Source organism: Rhizomucor pusillus (assembly GCF_041956525.1).
Source record: "Rhizomucor pusillus strain CBS 183.67 unplaced genomic scaffold VTP01scaffold_1, whole genome shotgun sequence".
NCBI lineage: Eukaryota > Fungi > Mucoromycota > Mucoromycetes > Mucorales > Lichtheimiaceae > Rhizomucor > Rhizomucor pusillus.
Genome location: NW_027192143.1, coordinates 591,258 through 608,259, shown reverse-complemented (window position 1 = coordinate 608,259; position 17,002 = coordinate 591,258). Strand labels below are relative to the sequence as shown.

At 44.8% G+C, this 17,002-nt stretch overlaps 3 protein-coding genes and 1 non-coding gene across 4 annotated transcripts; 2 read left to right on the top strand and 2 right to left on the bottom strand.

Annotated features, from left to right (window-relative positions):
• Positions 1–629: 629 nt before the first annotated feature.
• Positions 630–1,160, bottom strand: VTP01DRAFT_269 (uncharacterized protein; the record flags this gene model as incomplete). Its single annotated transcript, XM_069381178.1, has 2 exons — positions 630–978; positions 1,099–1,160. 2 exons carry the CDS (start codon positions 1,158–1,160, stop codon positions 630–632), a joined length of 411 nt encoding a protein of 136 aa, XP_069244689.1.
• Positions 1,161–2,304: 1,144 nt separating this feature from the next.
• Positions 2,305–2,378, top strand: VTP01DRAFT_t6. The gene has a single exon. It is a non-coding gene; the product is annotated as a tRNA-Met (tRNA).
• A 2,150-nt stretch (positions 2,379–4,528) lies between these two features.
• On the top strand, positions 4,529–7,359 carry VTP01DRAFT_268 (uncharacterized protein; the record flags this gene model as incomplete). Its single annotated transcript, XM_069381167.1, has 7 exons — positions 4,529–4,556; positions 4,750–4,903; positions 4,965–5,091; positions 5,152–5,994; positions 6,051–6,326; positions 6,396–6,863; positions 6,928–7,359. The coding sequence occupies 7 exons, from the start codon at positions 4,529–4,531 to the stop codon at positions 7,357–7,359; spliced, it is 2,328 nt and encodes a 775-aa protein (XP_069244688.1).
• A 157-nt stretch (positions 7,360–7,516) lies between these two features.
• VTP01DRAFT_267 (uncharacterized protein) lies at positions 7,517–16,697 on the bottom strand (the record flags this gene model as incomplete). The annotated part of the gene is made up of 19 exons (XM_069381156.1): positions 7,517–7,778; positions 7,842–8,754; positions 8,812–9,472; positions 9,544–9,824; positions 9,878–10,097; positions 10,167–10,352; positions 10,406–10,521; positions 10,581–10,881; positions 10,945–11,725; positions 11,789–12,056; positions 12,131–12,293; positions 12,363–12,668; positions 12,723–12,953; positions 13,021–14,505; positions 14,573–15,232; positions 15,288–16,292; positions 16,361–16,443; positions 16,512–16,575; positions 16,644–16,697. The coding sequence occupies 19 exons, from the start codon at positions 16,695–16,697 to the stop codon at positions 7,517–7,519; spliced, it is 8,040 nt and encodes a 2,679-aa protein (XP_069244687.1).
• Between the last annotated feature and the right edge of the window lie 305 nt (positions 16,698–17,002).

Sequence of the window (17,002 nt, the reverse complement as noted above, 5' to 3'; positions counted from 1 at the left end):
AAACTCTGCGAACGGTGGATATGTATTGGGTTGCATTGTTCAGCCGTGTAAGAGATTCAGTTCCGCATATTATCGTCGCCCATGTCCGCTTCTGCCAGTCTTCCCCGGATCTCGGGCGAGCCAGTACATTTGAACAGTGCCTTCGACAGAGCATTATCAATATATCCATCTCGGTGTTGAATGGCAAGAAGGCGAGACCCACATTGTTGTCAGCAAATGATTTATTGAAATCCTGCAAAACCAATTTATCATACGAGTATCCCAATTTCTTTTGAAAGTGATCATCATTGTACATTATATTGCTGATAAGATGAAGATGGATGCCGTGGGACAGCTTTTTCATTCTGTCTGAAGTTCTTAGATGTTCCAATGCGCACCTTCAACCTTCTATGTTATACGCACTCAGAGATGGACGTGTTCCTCTGTCCAAGCCTCAGGCCAACATTCTTTGTAGCTAAGCAAGCTATTTACATAGTTTTTCTCAGTCAAGTTATTTTATGCTTTGCAGCTTCAGTCACTGCACTTGCTTGTTGATATATTTGTTTAAAGGCTCAGATTTATGCGAGGAGGTTACAGGTGATCTGTCCTCGTTAAGCCTTCCTCGAAGCTCTTTAAATCACGGTCCCAGATCAGTTTGTCCACGGCCGCTGTAAAGAACTTGTACTGTTCTGAAACGCGTTGAAACGTCCAAAAGCATGAGCTTCGAAATTTTTCGTGATATGCACATCAGAATAGGCATTCACCAATGCAGCTTTTAAACTTTTATCGTCATCCGTGACAAGTATGCCGGAATCGACGCTGCCACAGCCAACAATGTCCTCCTTCAATCTTTCAAGTAGACAGCAGTACGATTGTTCTTCTTCGTTCGAGAGCACTGCAGAAAATATGTAAAATGAGAGCGAATTCTTTATGGAAGCGTTTGACGATAGATTATCGATTCCAACCACGTTGACTAGCGGCATTTTGTTTACTGTCGTCCTATATGTGGTGTCAATTAATAAGACGTCAGAGTTGTCGTGCCCTTTCTATAGTTTCCGAGCGGGTTGTGAAGGGCATCGTGATACGTCTTGATCATCAACTTCGCATCTTATGATATACTTGTGGCTACGTAGGAAACCATGCAGATCTCGCACTTCCTTGGATATCTCGGCACAATTCATATTCTGTCTAATGTTGTATATACTTTTGCTATGAAGGTTGATCGGCCCGACTCGTCTGAAGTCAATCGAAGTATCTCGGCAGTTATTAAGGACTTTTCCGTGATCTCTACCCATAACCTCTACTTTCTTTGCAAGGTCATCGTTGTGGCACCCGTGATAACTGTTACTTTCGCTTCTACTGCAATATCATCCTGACTTTCTTGCTCCAAAGATAAATCAAAGCAACGTGCTTCTGCCAGCCTGAGCATGATGTTGCCTGCATATGTTCCTGATGCAATAAGACGAGATAATTCGGCTATACTGGCCAATCATTCCTTCCATGCATCGCGCACTGTAGATTATGGTGGTCCTAGCTTCAATACTGCGTCCGCAAGATGCGAAAAGCAATTCGGTTTGCCGTGAAGACCGATAACTTTAGAACGCCTTCTCCTACAAGCTGTGTAAGATAAGAACAAGCGTTCTATACACAGCTGAATCACGCGGGATGATCACAAATAGCTCTTCAGCTCTGCCCTGTTCAGAATTTGCCAGTGTGAACACTTTGCATGTCAGTGCCACGTTTTGCTCGCATGGATCATCGCTTGTATTCAGCTTCAAGATATCATGCAAAGTGGTTTTGGCATTCTTTGGCATGTTCGCTTGACTTTTAACTCAATGGCTTATTATACCGGTATAAAGAAGAATATACCTCGAATGCTCAGGAGTGCTGTAGCCTGGATTGTGCGTTGATTCCAAGCACCCTTGAATGGGAAAGATCTAAATTGCCTGTTGCTGGCCACCTCAATTGAAAGACGTTTGAATTACTTAACGAACTGGGGATAGATCCATTGACAAGATCAAGTATTCGCGAACGTGTTTGCGTGTCTGTCTATGGCGGCGGTATTTGCCAAAGCGATCAACATTTTTGTACTTTTGCATACTGATTTATAAGGTCGGCTTTGCAGTGTAAGGTATAAAGGGTATAAAGGGTATAAAGGCGTTTGCCTGCAAAAAAGATACACAAAAGATATAACTAAATGCGCCGTGTCGCGCGACAGCGCGGCACGCCGCGTTGGGCAACAATGTTTTATGTACTGGAATAGGCTGAAATTTTGATTTCAGCTCATGCTCATGTATTTTATTTGACCCGAACAAGCAGTCCTTGAGCTGAGTGGCGCAGTGGATTAGCGCGTTGGGCTCATAACCCAAAGGTCGGTAGATCGAAACTACCCTCAGCTACTTGACTTACAATTTGGCCTTCGGTTTGTCAATTTTTTTTAAAATTTTTGATCTCGGCGTTTTGTTTTTCCGTTTTAGAATCCCGCATGGCTTGATCAATGCCATTTTTGCACCCTAGCAAAAACGGGACATGGCGAAAGATAAATCAAAAGCAATTACAGAGTATGACTGCGTCAACAATCGAAGCAGTAAATAATAATGATTATATTTAGCACTTTTCAACATGAGCTATATGTGACTTCGTTTTGTTCCTGAGCGTTAACCATGGATATCATTGCTATGCAACGCCTGAAACATTGTTGTAACGGTAATAATCTGATGGCTTGAAGCATTGTTACTATTATATTTATGACATGTACCATTTCATGTCGTACAAAAAGTGTATTTCTTGTCAGGTGCAATTTGCAAGAGAAAATGGATCTGAACGGACATGGAGAAAGATAAGTCAAAGATAATAATATAATGATTTAGCACGGTTGCAGTAGCAATGGCATTCCATACGCCGGTGTTTAACGTATAAGAGACTATTGCCTTGTATAATTACGAAAAAATATCAATGCAGATCAAAACCTTTTGAGCTTTCGACATATTTACTTTCTGATCATGAAATAGTATCGAGAAGTTCCAAGTTTACCTCGCGGCTTTTTGCAGATCTTGCGAAAGGTAATGCTAATTGGAAGCCAAAGTTGTAATTATGTTTACGAGCATGCATTCTTCGCTGCTAAATAGCGCAGCAAAGTATTGAACGTGTTAGTTCTTGATGTGTTAAAAGCATTTTCATACTAAAAAGTGTTGCCAAACTTTGTGCGCCAATATCAATAAAGTGCCAATGGAGTGATGTTTGTGGTAACAGAGCAAGTAATCTCGGCAAGGTCTTGCAGGTCTTTTGTTTCCCTGCTCATGCTCCAATGTATACTGCGATAATATGAGACGCAATGCAGGAAGGAACCTTCCAGGATTTGCGGCCATTTCAGTTGTTGTGCAGGGTTCAGGAATATAGTCTTTTAGCGAGACTTGTATGTATATATCGCTAAGATGATGTCGAGATCACAGTCTGCTTGTAGCTCCCCCGGTATTATGAAATTGCCTCCCGCAAGACCTTCGTAAAGTATAGTCGTTAGGTAGTTTGCGTGCAAAAATTGTTCCACATATTCTTTACAGCTTAACAGTTAGCATAGATGCTTATGATGAGACGTAACAGTGATGTAGCCTTACTTGGTATAAGTCTTTGGAGCTTGAATATGATGAATTATTCCCTTCTGTTCTGGAAGTGTTCGACGATCATATTGCTATACGACATTTGCAGCGTTTGACATGCCGAAGCAAGTGGATGCGGGTATCCTCGAATACTTGGTTCCGTAAAGATAGCTGAAGGATATTGCGTTTTGAAGCAATCCAAACAGTCGCAGATGTCGCTAGGCATTTTATAATTGTTGTTTGTTATTTCCATATTCATTACGACGTAATATATGGAATAGAAAAGCGTCTGCGTGCTCCACAACGTAAAAATTAACAAAGATCATCAATCGAACAACGACGTTCCGTATAAAGTAGATGACAGTTGCTGGATGCTCTGTTGTAGTTATTCTTGATAATCTTCTTCAGCAATGCCTGAAGGGGATACTGTGCGAGTATAGCGGTTGAATTTCTTTCCAAATCGTGATACGAGGATCTCCTCCAGAGTTTGGACATGGTAAGGACAATCGTTTAATGTTGATATTGAATGACTGATAGAATCACATCTGAAACACGGTTTTGTTTCTTTTCTGTACCTTGCCATTTTTCTTTCTTTGTTTCTCTTCTTTTCTTTCCTGCATTTTTTTTTGATGGTTTCAGTTCATTTCGGGACACGACACCGCATTAGACGGTGGTATGATATGGTAATATTGCGCTTTAGGATTTGTGAAGGAATCGACATGAATACGCCTATACTTTTTTCATGTTCCAATTTGTGAGTCTTCAGATCCAGGTTTGCAGCCGATGCTTACATTCCATCAAAAAAGCTTCAAAATAGCCTGCATAATGAGACTCACTCTTTGCGCTCTCTCTGGCTCCTATTGTTTACGTCTAATGCCTTCAAGTTATTTGTAAGGCTGAGGAATGGACTGGCTATAGGAAAAGGAGCGGTTCTCGTCTTATCGTTCATTTCAATGATCTTGTTCTCCGTCCAAACTACAAGTAAGTAATATCCACAAATCTTTCGATTTTCAGGCGCGAATTTGAATTTAAAAACCCTGTATCCGCTCATTTCAGGTACCTCGTTTTTGACGCATAAGAATGCGGAGTTTTGTCCTGCTTTGAAAAAACAGAAAGGAAAAAAGCCAGCTTTAATCTGCTCACTTGATCTAGATCGCTGAATGTAAGGATCTAGGCATACTTGCACTTTTATTTTCGTTACCAACATCGTTCCGTAATAGGTCTCGGATTATTGTCAAAAACCTACCGAAATACTTGACCGAGGAGCAGCTCAAGGATCACTTTGCCGCCAAAGGCCAAGTGACCGATGCAAAACTAATGAGGACGAGGCAAGTATCGACACTTGAGCTTTCCGCTGGAATCTAGTTTTAATGATCTTTCTAATTGCAGTGACGGCAAATCCCGGAGGTTCGGTTTTGTCGGTTACAAGGACGAAAAGTCAGCGCAGGAAGCGATCGAGTATTTCAACAATAGTTTCATCGATACATCGAGAATATCAGTCAGCAAGGCATTGCCCGTAGGTGACAGCAAACGAATGTATATACTTTATTATCTGTGTTGACTAGACTCGTTGCAGAAAGGTGCAGACGGCCTGCCACGTCCCTGGAGTAAGTATTCCGCTGGATCGACAGCTTACCAAAAGGTCCACGAGCAACAGCAGGAAAAGCAAGATAAAAAGAAAAATGAGTTCGAGGTTGTGGAAACGGACGCTTATCGAGAAAAGCAAAAGAAACTTGAGGAACATATAAAGAAACTGCACGCCGACGAAAATGATCCCAAGCTGCGCGAATATCTAGACGTCATGACGTCTCGATCCAAGGGAAAAACGTGGACAAATGACGATCTGGCAGTCTTGAAAGAAAGCGATTATGATCAGGAAATAACGGCATCTGGCGTGAAAAAGCTTAATATACAGGATCAGGACAGTGACGTTGACAGTGCGTCTGATGCGGAACCCATGGATGAGGATAAACCAGAGGAGGAACAGCAGCGAGAGTCGGCAGCAAACGGTGAGAGTTTCAAGAGTCCAGAGGAGCAGATTGAGGATACCGGCCGATTGTTTGTACGCAACCTGGCATATGCCTGTACGGAGCAAGATCTCAAGGATTTGTTCTCAAAATACGGACCGCTTTCTGAAGTGCACATGCCAATCTCCAAAGAGACGAAACGTCCAAAAGGATTCGCTTACATCTTGTATCTGCTGCCAGAGCACGCCATCAAGGCCTACAAGGAGTTGGATAATTCACCTTTCCTAGGTCGATTACTACACATCTTGCCTGCCAAGGAGAAACCCCAAGCTCCCGAAGAAGAACCCGTTGGTCCAAACGGGATCAAATTGAGCAAGTTCAAGAAGGAAAAGGAGCAAAAGCGAAAGAATTTGGCAGGCAGCGAGTTTAACTGGAACTCTTTGTACATGAGCGTAAGTTGATTATATAAAGTATCAAAACTGCCTGTGTTGCTCACGCATGTATACAGGCCGATGCTGTCGTAGAAGCTATTGCAGAGCGACTCGGTGTTACAAAGGCCGAGATTCTCAATGCAGAGTCGGATAACATGGCCGTGCGCTTGGCTTTGGCAGAAACACAAATCGTAAACGAAACCAAAGAGTTTTTTGAACGTCATGGCATCATTCTCGATGCAAACGGCAGAAAGGAGCGCAGCGATACAGTCATTCTTGTCAAGAATGTTCCCTTTGGCACCATGGAGCAAGATATGCGAGATCTGTTCAAAAAGTTTGGAGAGTTGGGTCGGGTGAGTTTTCTAAGATAAGGAAGATCCCACTGCCTTTTTTGACTCTGACTGACTGTATCATTTCTCTAGGTGCTTGTACCGCCAGCCAAGACCATGGCCGTAGTCGAGTTTCTGGAACCTAGCGAAGCACGAGCAGCATTCAAGAGCATGGCGTACCGTCGATACAAGGACTCGTTGCTGTATCTTGAAAAGGCTCCCAGTGGTTTCTTCAAGACCAAATTTGATCCAAATGCTCAAAAGCAGCAGGAACAAACCAAGGACGAGCCCAAGGTGGCCTTGTCCAGCAGCGATCTACTGGAGAGCTCAGAGACCGATGCCGGCAATGCCGATACTGCTACCTTGTTTGTAAAGAATCTGAACTTTGCTACGAAACCTGATGGCCTTAAAAAGGCGTTTGAGGGAATCAAAGGATATCGCTCATCAAGAATCAATGTCAAGCCTGATCCTAACCATCCAGGCAAAATGTTGAGTATGGGCTATGGTTTTATAGAATTTGACTCTGAAGAGAATGCATCCAATGCACTTAAAGCGATGCAGGTATGTTTGATTGGTCGAGTCATTTGTATCCTAGCTCTCCCATGTTCATGCAATTTTTCTCTAGGGCTACACTTTGGACGGTCATGCGTTGCAGCTTAAATTCTCGCACCACAAGGCTGGCACAGGCGCAAGCAGCAGCAAGAGCAAATCTTCCAAATCAGATACCACAAAACTCGTTGTGCGCAACGTACCGTTTGAGGCAACATCAAAGGATCTCAAGGAACTGTTTAGCACGTATGGCAAACTCAAGTCTCTGCGATTACCCAAAAAGTTCAATGGCGGTCACCGAGGTTTTGCATTTTTGGATTTCATGACACACCAAGAAGCACAAAATGTCTACGACTCTATGAACAGTATTCACTTGTACGGACGACACCTAGTGCTAGAGTGGGCTCAGGATGATGATAACATTGATGCATTGCGCGAGAAAACCGGCCGCGATTTTGCAAAAGAAGAAAATCTTGAACGACGAAAGCGTGCCAAGGTGGAAATCTAAATGAAAAAACTGGATAGCTGCATATCTTGTCAACGACACCATCTTTTTTCATCATGTACATTACATTCCATTTTTTCCTCCTTCCCATTCTCAAGTTATTCATTAATAAACTGTCAACAAAATGTATGCATGTATTACGAAAATAATGGTCTATATACTATTCAGTGATGCGTTCCAGCAGTTTGCTGGCTAGTTGTGCATTTGCAGATACATTGGTCTTGACAGCACCAAACGTCGGGTCACCCAACGCAGAGAATCCGAGTTCCTCAAGGTATGCTCTCTGGCTCCGTCGGTTCATAGAGTAATTGAATGCAGGCTCAGAGCATGCAGTCATGAGAATGTTCTTGACAGCATCGATAACCGCAAAGTTGGTACCATTTATAACAATCTGGTTCATTTTCGGTAGCAATGACTCGTAACTGGAGCATAAATTAATCAGAGATGCCATCGTCTTGTATACTTTGGAGAGCATGTCTACTTACACCAACGCAAATACTTCTGGTATTGAAACGGCAGCCTCTGCGAGGAAGCTGTATAGGAATAGCCGCTCAGACTCGCTCTCGGCGTGGTTGAGCAGAGTTACCAGTAGAGAAACGAGCAACAGTGCCGTGGTATTATCGGGTATTTCCAGAGTATCGAATATGCGCACGTATGCAGAACCAAACTCCAAACTGTCAAGGTCGACATCGTTGATGCCTGCCAGCCTCAACAATTCGCGCAGGGTATTGCTCTTGGCAGCTATAGGTAGCAGGCCAGCCAGATATCCGAGTGTGCGTGCCTCGACAATATTCTGCTCCATGGACCGTTTGCAGTCCACTTCTAAAAACGTCGTGAGACACTGGAAGACTGAATCCTTGGGGTTGCTGTGTTTAATGCCTTTCAGCAGTACGCCAGCTACTGCAAAAGAAAAGTGCGTCTCGAAACTGACACCGCTTGCAGCATCGAGCTCCTGTGCAATGTCGCTCAGCGGCGCCCGGGCTTCCATCAGGACATCTACCATGGGTCGAGATATAAAGAGCTTTTGTGCGTCCAGCGCTCGCAACACTGCGTGCAAAAACTCGACCGCCGGAGAAAACGTGGCAGGATGGTTCATCTGTACAAGCGATATCGCAAGCCAGAATAGCGGTCGCAGGTACCTCGAGTCTGCAGAAAGGTTGTCAATCACGTTGCTGAGACACATCATGATACTGACAATGAGACTAGAGTCAGTCTCGTTAAAAATCGCCAGCGCGCCTCGTAGAGCCACCAAGATCTGATAGATTAAATCGTCATCCACCTCATCTTGGGCTAGACAACCTAGTACGACAAACGCACGAGGCTGGATGGCAGGGTTAAATTGGAACGCTGTACTTGCCACTAGACCCATCCATCGCGCTCGCCACATGTTGGCAACATCTATAATGTTTGGTTTAGAATAGCAGAAATGTTTTGTGATCTATCTTGCTATTTTACCTATTGACGGAGCACCGATGCTCAGAGCTTCAAGCAAGAGACGGATAATGCTTTCCAGCGATGAAAGGTTGACGCTTTCTGCATAATCGTTCATTGTCTCATGGGTGATGGTAAATGCATTAGCGTGCGGCTTTGTGAGACCAAAGTACACGCGGTTCTTGCTGTCGCACACATCATCCAGTACAAAGTGCAGTTTCTTTACGTTTTCTTCTGCAAGAGGCATACTTGTGCAAAGTGTATGAATAATATTGACGACCAGTTCGTGGACGGAGGCTCGTATGAGTGTGGGCCCAGTGCCGACCAGCAAGGATACAATGTGGAATATTTCGGGTAGGTACGGTTTGCCCGGGCCGCTATGGTTAAACGATAACATGAGTACAAAGCGAAGCAAAACTGCAATCTCTGTCCAGGCTGCATGCTCCGTCAGGTTTCGACAAGGTCGCAGCGAAGTGCGCTGGATCACTCTCCGCATTCTGCTAATCACTTTGCCGCGCACTGCTATGCTGGACATGGTGACAATCGTATCTGCCATTGCTTCTGCTTGGACAGATCCCAGCCCGTTCTCGACCGAATATTGTACAAATGAATCAATGATAAGATTCACCATATCATCCACCTTGGCAAGTGTACGCCAGATTTTCGCCTGCACGAGTTTATACATCTATTTATGAAAAGGCGCGGATTAATCAGTCTCGCACATTGTCGTCTATCATGATATTTCACGATAGTTACATCTACACGGTTGACTGTCAGTTCAATCAATAGGCGCAAAACCTCCTTGGTTTTTGCCAAGTTCTTGTTTTGGTCATCAGTCATGTTACGACCAAAGATAGCCAAGTTTCGTAGCCAGGGAGCCATGTAATCCAAGCAAAGCTGTCTCATTGGCTCGCTCGACTTGTTGAACCCAACAAGGCATTCGTTCAAGAATTCAATCGTCAAGTGCTGCTCGGTGGATGCCAGGCTTTCACTGATATTGACTATAAATTCCGTGCTGTTTGCAGGGATGCATAAATCTAGAACTTTGATAAGTATCGTCTTAAGTATCGCGCAGTGCCACTATACTTGCCTCTAGCTTTCAGCAATTGATTGCCGACATCGAACCTAAATGTGAGCGATAACGAGTACAACAAATTGTATGCAGCAAGTCGTAAGTTTGGATCGTCGCTGCCGATATTTAGCAGGGACATGTTCAGGAGACGGCCAGGCACATCATTTGGTCGGATCGCTCGTTCGTTCATGCTGCCGGGTTGAGACGCTTCAAATCGATTCTTGTTATATCGCAGTAGCTGTATGTACGTGTATACGTTAGCTCACCTGCGAGCACGAAAACAAAACTTCAAATCATTCATAATTACCGCTAAAATAGCATCACGCTTGGATGCGCTCAAAACCATCGACTGCTTTCCGTGATGACACTTTATGCTAAAGTCGCCGCCACTTCCGTGTTTCGAGGCTAACGGAGTCATATCGTCGATCTCGGAAATATGGTATACATCGTTCAAAACTGTCTGTAAATTGAAATAGATTTCTTGTTTTCGTACCTATACAATACATTAATTGCCGTAGCTCGCTTAAAAGTCGGTTGTATACTTGCAGTAATTATCTGGATATGTTCTTGGCTAATTTTCAGAGTGACCGGCACGGACGATTTCAAGTTTTGAACTTTGGTCACCGGGAAAAAGGTTGTACTAGGCGCCTTTTCCAAGTCAACTGTATAACGTCTATTAGATATTATCGCTGCGCAGCTCAGGTATCTTTATGCAACTCACCAGTTTCCTTCGGAAGATGGATTTCATTTGGTGCAATCTTATCGTGCAGTTCAGCTAAAGATACTGCAAATACCGCACGCTTGATGAGCTTGTTAATGATGAGCCGGGAGACCCTCTTTAAATAGTTCTGCAGATGCCAGTTTGGATTATACAGATACAGCGTGACCAGATAATCGTTCATTTCGCTGAAAATCAGCTGGAAGAATTGGTTCAGCCAATGTGTGGGTATTTCACACGACGAGCTGAACTGCGTCAGATCGAACATTAGCTCAAACGGTCTGTTCAAATGCGGCTCCAAAACCTGCAGTGCAAATTACATCAATTAACAGCTCGTCAACGTGCCACTTCTATAATCCATATTTACCCGTAGCATGTAATAAATTAAAAGCTCAAAATCAAACGATTCGGTTTCAATGTAACGCGTGACAAAGTAGAATACAGGTCTTCCACCACGGGATGTTCCGCGGCAGTAAAAAATGTTGAGAGAACTTATAGCCGATAGGTCCCGGTGACAATTGCGTCGGATAAATTCACTGTAGTGGTGATTGTTATTTGTAATCGCATAGTTGCGGGATAAGATGGTTTCTGTCTGGGCGACGTCTGTAGGGCGTCCAAGTTGAGCGAGTAAGTTTGACAGGCGATCCAATGTCTTTTTGCGTTCAAGCAGCATTTGCGTATCAATGCCACCCTTAACCTTGCGACTGGCTAGATCTCGTGACATACGCTCCAGGTTTTCAAACAGGTAGCGATGGAGCTTCATGTAACCTTTTTGATCCATGCGCATCGTGCCTTCGTTCTCGTTGCTTACAGAAGGACCATTGTACGTCGATATCTCGCGCAAGAAGCTAGTCACTTTGTAAATATTGTCCGTCAAAAAGTCGTTCAGCACAATCATATGCGTTTCCTTGGCGCCAAAAAGTACATTGTTTGCCAAATTCTGCATTACACGTGTCGCTTGCAGCTGCAGCTTGCGCACATTCTTGTTTCTCGGGGTTGCTGACTTGGGAAATCCAATGCTGTCCGGTGTCACAATGGCTGGTCCAAACAAGCGTAAAAACACAAATCCACCAACGGCAGTGTTCTTGGCTTCTGAAAATCGCTTGCACACTGCATCTGCTATCAGCGATAATTCTTCGCGGAAAGCCCTGTGTATACAACAAAATCAGAAATCAAGTTCTCGGGTGAACCATCTCTGCGCAGTTTCTTACTTAGGTGCATTTGATGCAGAGGAACAAATGGCATTGAGCAGGATTTCTGTCGCGCGGATAACATTCTGCTTGTTCTTTGCAAGATCTTCATTCGGGCTCAGTTTCTGGGGATCCAACTCCCACGTAGTTTGATCGTCTGGGAGTTCATTGATGGCGTTCATAGCGGGTTGAAGCGTGATACGCATATAGTCGACACACACCATTTTCGCATAGATAGACAGCAACCGCGTTCCCATTGTCGTGCTTCGAAACAGGGTCGCTTCTTGCTCTGCATCAGGTCTATGTTAGCATCTCGATTTACGTGGACGCAGGCCAATATAAAGAAGGGAGGCATATATCTACCTGTAGATGCAACTTCCTTTTCAATAAATGCTTTCAAGAGCTGCATGACCTTATTTCGTGATTCAAAGCATAAAAGCAGGGTCTCGGCAACGCCTGCAGAGTCGGCGGCAGGACAAACATCGCACAGGGACATTGCTACCTCCAGATCCGCATCCACAATCATCTATTGGATACAGTTATATCCATCTAGAAACCCCACATCTTTTACATGCATGTTTAGAAGGACACTTACATCGATCAGTTTTTCATACCGATCCGTCATGACATTTTCAGCCAATGTTTCAAACTCTGTGCCCTGGTTCAGGATATTTGTCAAGACCTGCATAAACGCAGTGCGTGTCCGGGTATCTTCGTGGTAGCCCATTGCCAGCGAGTATTTCAGACCTGCATCCACATTCGCACTGAGTAGATTGGACATGGCAAGAATGGTATAGTCTTTGAGCGGCGCAAGGTCCAGATAGCTCTCGGATGTTTTGGATGAAGCTACAACTTCCTTGCCATTGCTGTTATTCCGCACAACGGCAGCTGAACCTTCCATCTATACGATATTCGTTAGTAAACCAGAGTCAAATGTCAATTACTCCTTGCCTACCTCGGTAAGGCGGCATCTATTCAACAACTTGAGGAAAAATGTAAAGTACTTGTAAAAGAGTCTACTCTTGACTTGGTTGCTATCGGCATCACGCACAGGTTCTGATGATTGAAGCGGCAGTTGATGCAAAAGCGCTACAATGGCCTTGAGGCATGCCTGGTCCAGTTTCCTATGCAACTTTTCAGTCTGAGAGGCATCTTGACCGCTTGATACACTCCTAGAATCAGTCTTCTATATATATTTTTGTTTGTGCAGTAGTTAGAGCTGCTGTCATAAGATTAAGCTTCATTATCCATACCAGGCCAAAATCGCTCGTCCACTCGACCATAATTTCCAAGAGCTTGTTTCGTAGACGCATTTCATCTCGCACGATAATTTGCTCCTTCTTTTCCATCAATGCCTCCACAAGACTACACATCTTTGTCTTGATCCTCAATGTTGCAACGTTGTTGGGGAGCTTATTTAGATATCGGGCAAATTGCTGCATCAGTGCTCCAAAGTCGATGTTTAGTAAACAGTCGCTCGGATCATTCAGTCGACCCAAGATCAATTTTAGCACTAGCACTGCTTCCTCAACAAACAGTGTGTTTCTCATCCCATAGACGGCCTCTCCATCTGCATCGAATGCCCTCGACATGACCGCTTCAAGGTGCCGGAATAGAATCGAATAAAGAGCGGGCGAGAGATCGGTGCCGAGCGTCTCCTTGACAGCTTCGCGCATAACAACATTCTCAGAGACTAGCAAGTTTACCATCTCAGAGATAAACTTGTCCACCATCACTGCTGGCTCGCTAGGCGTCAAACTCCTGCGTGGATCATCCGTCATTTGCTGGTTATCCGAGGCAAGACAGCATCCGCCCAACGATGCAAGGAAACCTGTGTAATTATGCCACAATGTCTGCTTATCATCATCGATGTCAATGCGACCCAAGGGAGAAATTGTAACGGGCTTGCTGGATGTAGTCTGCAAGCTGCTAGGCTGGGAGCTTTGGGCTGTGCTGCCAGTTGGTCGTGACTTTGCTGTCTTTTTGCTACTGCCTAGAGAAATCTCGGTGCTGGTATCATCCGTTACTGACTCATCGTTGTATCGAATCATGATCTGCGTCAACATTTTCCAGCGTTTCCATGCCTCTTCCCATGCCGCCAAGTTGCCGGGCGTGTGTCTGGTAATCATTCGCAGATATTTGCGGATACGCTTTTGCTGTACCTTGCGCCCCAAAAACACAGTGTCTTCACAGGCGAGGTCTGCATATACCGGAAGGTTACACGTCAGTGTGATTTGATTTTGCTGTGGGTCTTCATCCTCATCTGCCAAGCGAGCCTCGTCACATAGATATCCAAGGCACCGCGTTGCATCCGAACATATATCAGGATTCGACGAGCAAAGAGAAACAAGCAAAGCGATTTCCAAAGCGACAGACGCTTGAAGTCGTTCGCGCACATCAGCACCTTCATTAGCTCGATCCTGGTTTTTATCCAGAAAATCGTTGCGTGCAAGCAAGAGCTTTGTTAAAAGGTTCAACAGCGATTTCAGGCCTTCTTCTCCTTGCTTGTTATCAAGAATCTGCTTGGCAATGACGAATACGACTTGGGAGGAAATTCGCCAAAAGCTAAACATAGTCCGTAGTTTCGGCCCCCAATGTGGTATGTTTTCTGCGGTGTGTAGCTTGCTTAGACATTCGCTTGCTAGTTGGCAGATGATGTGATCGTAATGTTGCGACAAATTGGCCATACTGACCATGATGGCAATGTTATCTTCGACGGATTCATTTGCTTCATTGCCCTGTACATCTAATGTTAGGAAAGAATATCCTTTGACTCCATTGCATGGTTGTCTCCAGGATACTGACCTGCAATGCTAGCAATGGATCCGCACGAAATAGTCGGAGGAGACCACGCAAAAGTTCGATCCTGCTATGCTGATATTCCTTCGTGCCTGGGTTGATATCGGGCAATATAGTCTTTTTCGCAAAACTTGTCAAGGTCGTGGATGATGATGCGAGATCGCGGACTGTAGTTGGCAGCTCCGCAGACACTGCCTGCAGGAACAATTTCCGAAGCGGTGTACACAGAGAGCCATACATGGAGTTGATGGTCGGATTCCACGGCAAATTGTTCTCATCGCGAATGATTGCCAGACATGCCCTGACGAGCGCCAGCTTGAATGTGATCGGGACACTGTCGTCGACAACCGATGGTACAAGATTCTGCAATGTATGCGTAGGATCGAGTCTCAATCGGGCCAAGAGGTAGTCGGTCGCCAACGTTTGCTGGTTAATTACATATCCGAGAGATGCAGAAGCCGCTGCATCGACCGTTGGTTGCCGTGTTAAGTCCCAGATTTTTTCCTGCAGCTCATCTTCAATATCCGTAGCAATGTGCCGCAAAACACAATCATCTGTTGGTTGCACAAACGTCGCTGCCTTGCATATCTCTACATAGCACATCGCGGCAATTTCTGCGGTCTTTGTGGTTCGCAGAGACTTGCGCAAAATACTCAAGAAGCTCGTCTAAAAAGTTGCGTTAGTAACGATAAAAAGGCCGCTGATATCCAGTAATCCTCACTCGTCGGTTCTGGGTTGATGGGCTGTCCAAGAACGCTTGCAGCAAGAGATCCTGCGAAAGGACCAACAGGATGGTTTGCAACGGCCACAAGATTGCCTTTTTGCGCGGATTGTCGGCTGTTGAAGAACACATATCAAACAAGATCTCGGAACCTCCAAGCAATCTATTGTCGCTAGCACAGACTTCTCCAAACTGCAGCGGACAAGTTTCGATCCATCTCCAAATAGCGCGACGCATCATTTTTGAGAATAATAGTTTGCCTTGCCGTTTCATATGCAAAAAGTATGGACTCAGCTCCGACAAGACAGTATGAAGACGCGAGCGTGTCAAGCAGCAGCACTCCAGCAGCCGGATCTCTGGAGGATTGACTTCAGGTCCGTCGCCCATTGCACCCAATAGATGCACGGCATTTTTGATTTTTGCATAGTATGTTGTCCAATTGCTTGCGCTAATGTAGTATAAGACTTTGCCAGCAGTCTTGTAAATATCCATAATTAGACTGACTGTTCGTATGTCAATGTTAACGTAGCTCGTGAGTGCCTCGAGCGGATAGTCGGATGGTGTTGACATTTGCTGATCGCACACCTCTTCGATTTGATGAGCCTGATTCAGGAACCGTCCGACAAGGGCAAGCAAAAATGTGACGAGCGCTTCGTCCAGCGGTGGTGGATCGATAATGCGTGTGTTTTTCTCTGTGTTATCTGCCTCTTCCTCTCCACTCCCAGTGTTGCTGCTGCTACCGATGCTTTCGGATCTCAGCGATGACACAGGTGCATTCAAAAAGTCGCTCTCAGAGACAATTGCTCCCGTCGCTGCAGCTGCTGCCATGGCTTCGTCGCTGGTTGCCAACGTGGCGCCTTCAGCTTGTCGCTTCTTTGATATTTCTCGATATGTCTTCCAGTGATGCTGCATACATGCTGATAATAATCGGAGAACAAACAATTGAGATTGGAGCACATCGAGGGGTATGTGCTGCTCGAGAATCAGGGTCGAGGATTGAAAGTTCTGCAGTATTCATTGAATCACATGAGCAATTGTCTTGAAGACTCCATGTAGAGCTTGTGCACACATACCTTTGATACATTCTCTAAAACGGTGCCGAGAGCATTGGCTATAGTCGAGAGTTTGTGGGATGATAGTTCAATGATAGCGGCCACTGTTGCAAGGAACATTGAGATACTGAAAACGTCAATGCATCGATTCCTGGAGCGGGTTCTTTTGTACCTGTCTGTTGCACGATAGGATCCTGCTCCAAACTTTCGAGTTTCCGTCCGCTGTTGATGGGTAGCTGCGGTGTTGCATGATGGTGAGATTGATGAGGGGAATTCACACACTATGCACGTCGTAATTGCTTACTCTCACAGCGACGCGATTAATCAAGCTGAGAATTAGTTTTGTATTCGACCGCATAGTGTATATTCAAGGCGTCCGAACCACCCAGTGAGAAGTAAAAATGTCTCACTCTATATATGCATGCACTGTACACGCCCGGGGTGAACGAGAAAGAAAGTTTTAAAGTTTCTCAACAAGACTGTCTTCGTGCAACGCAACGCGATTCTAAAATGGAAACCTTGTCACCCTTCCTTTAAATGACCACTCGATAAGCCCTGAAACAAGCCAATTTGCTCCTTTTCTTGTATTTCTTTTCTTTCTTACTTTCTCTCTCTGTCTCTCTTTGCGGGCATATCTATACTCTGTTCGAAAGCAGAAATCAC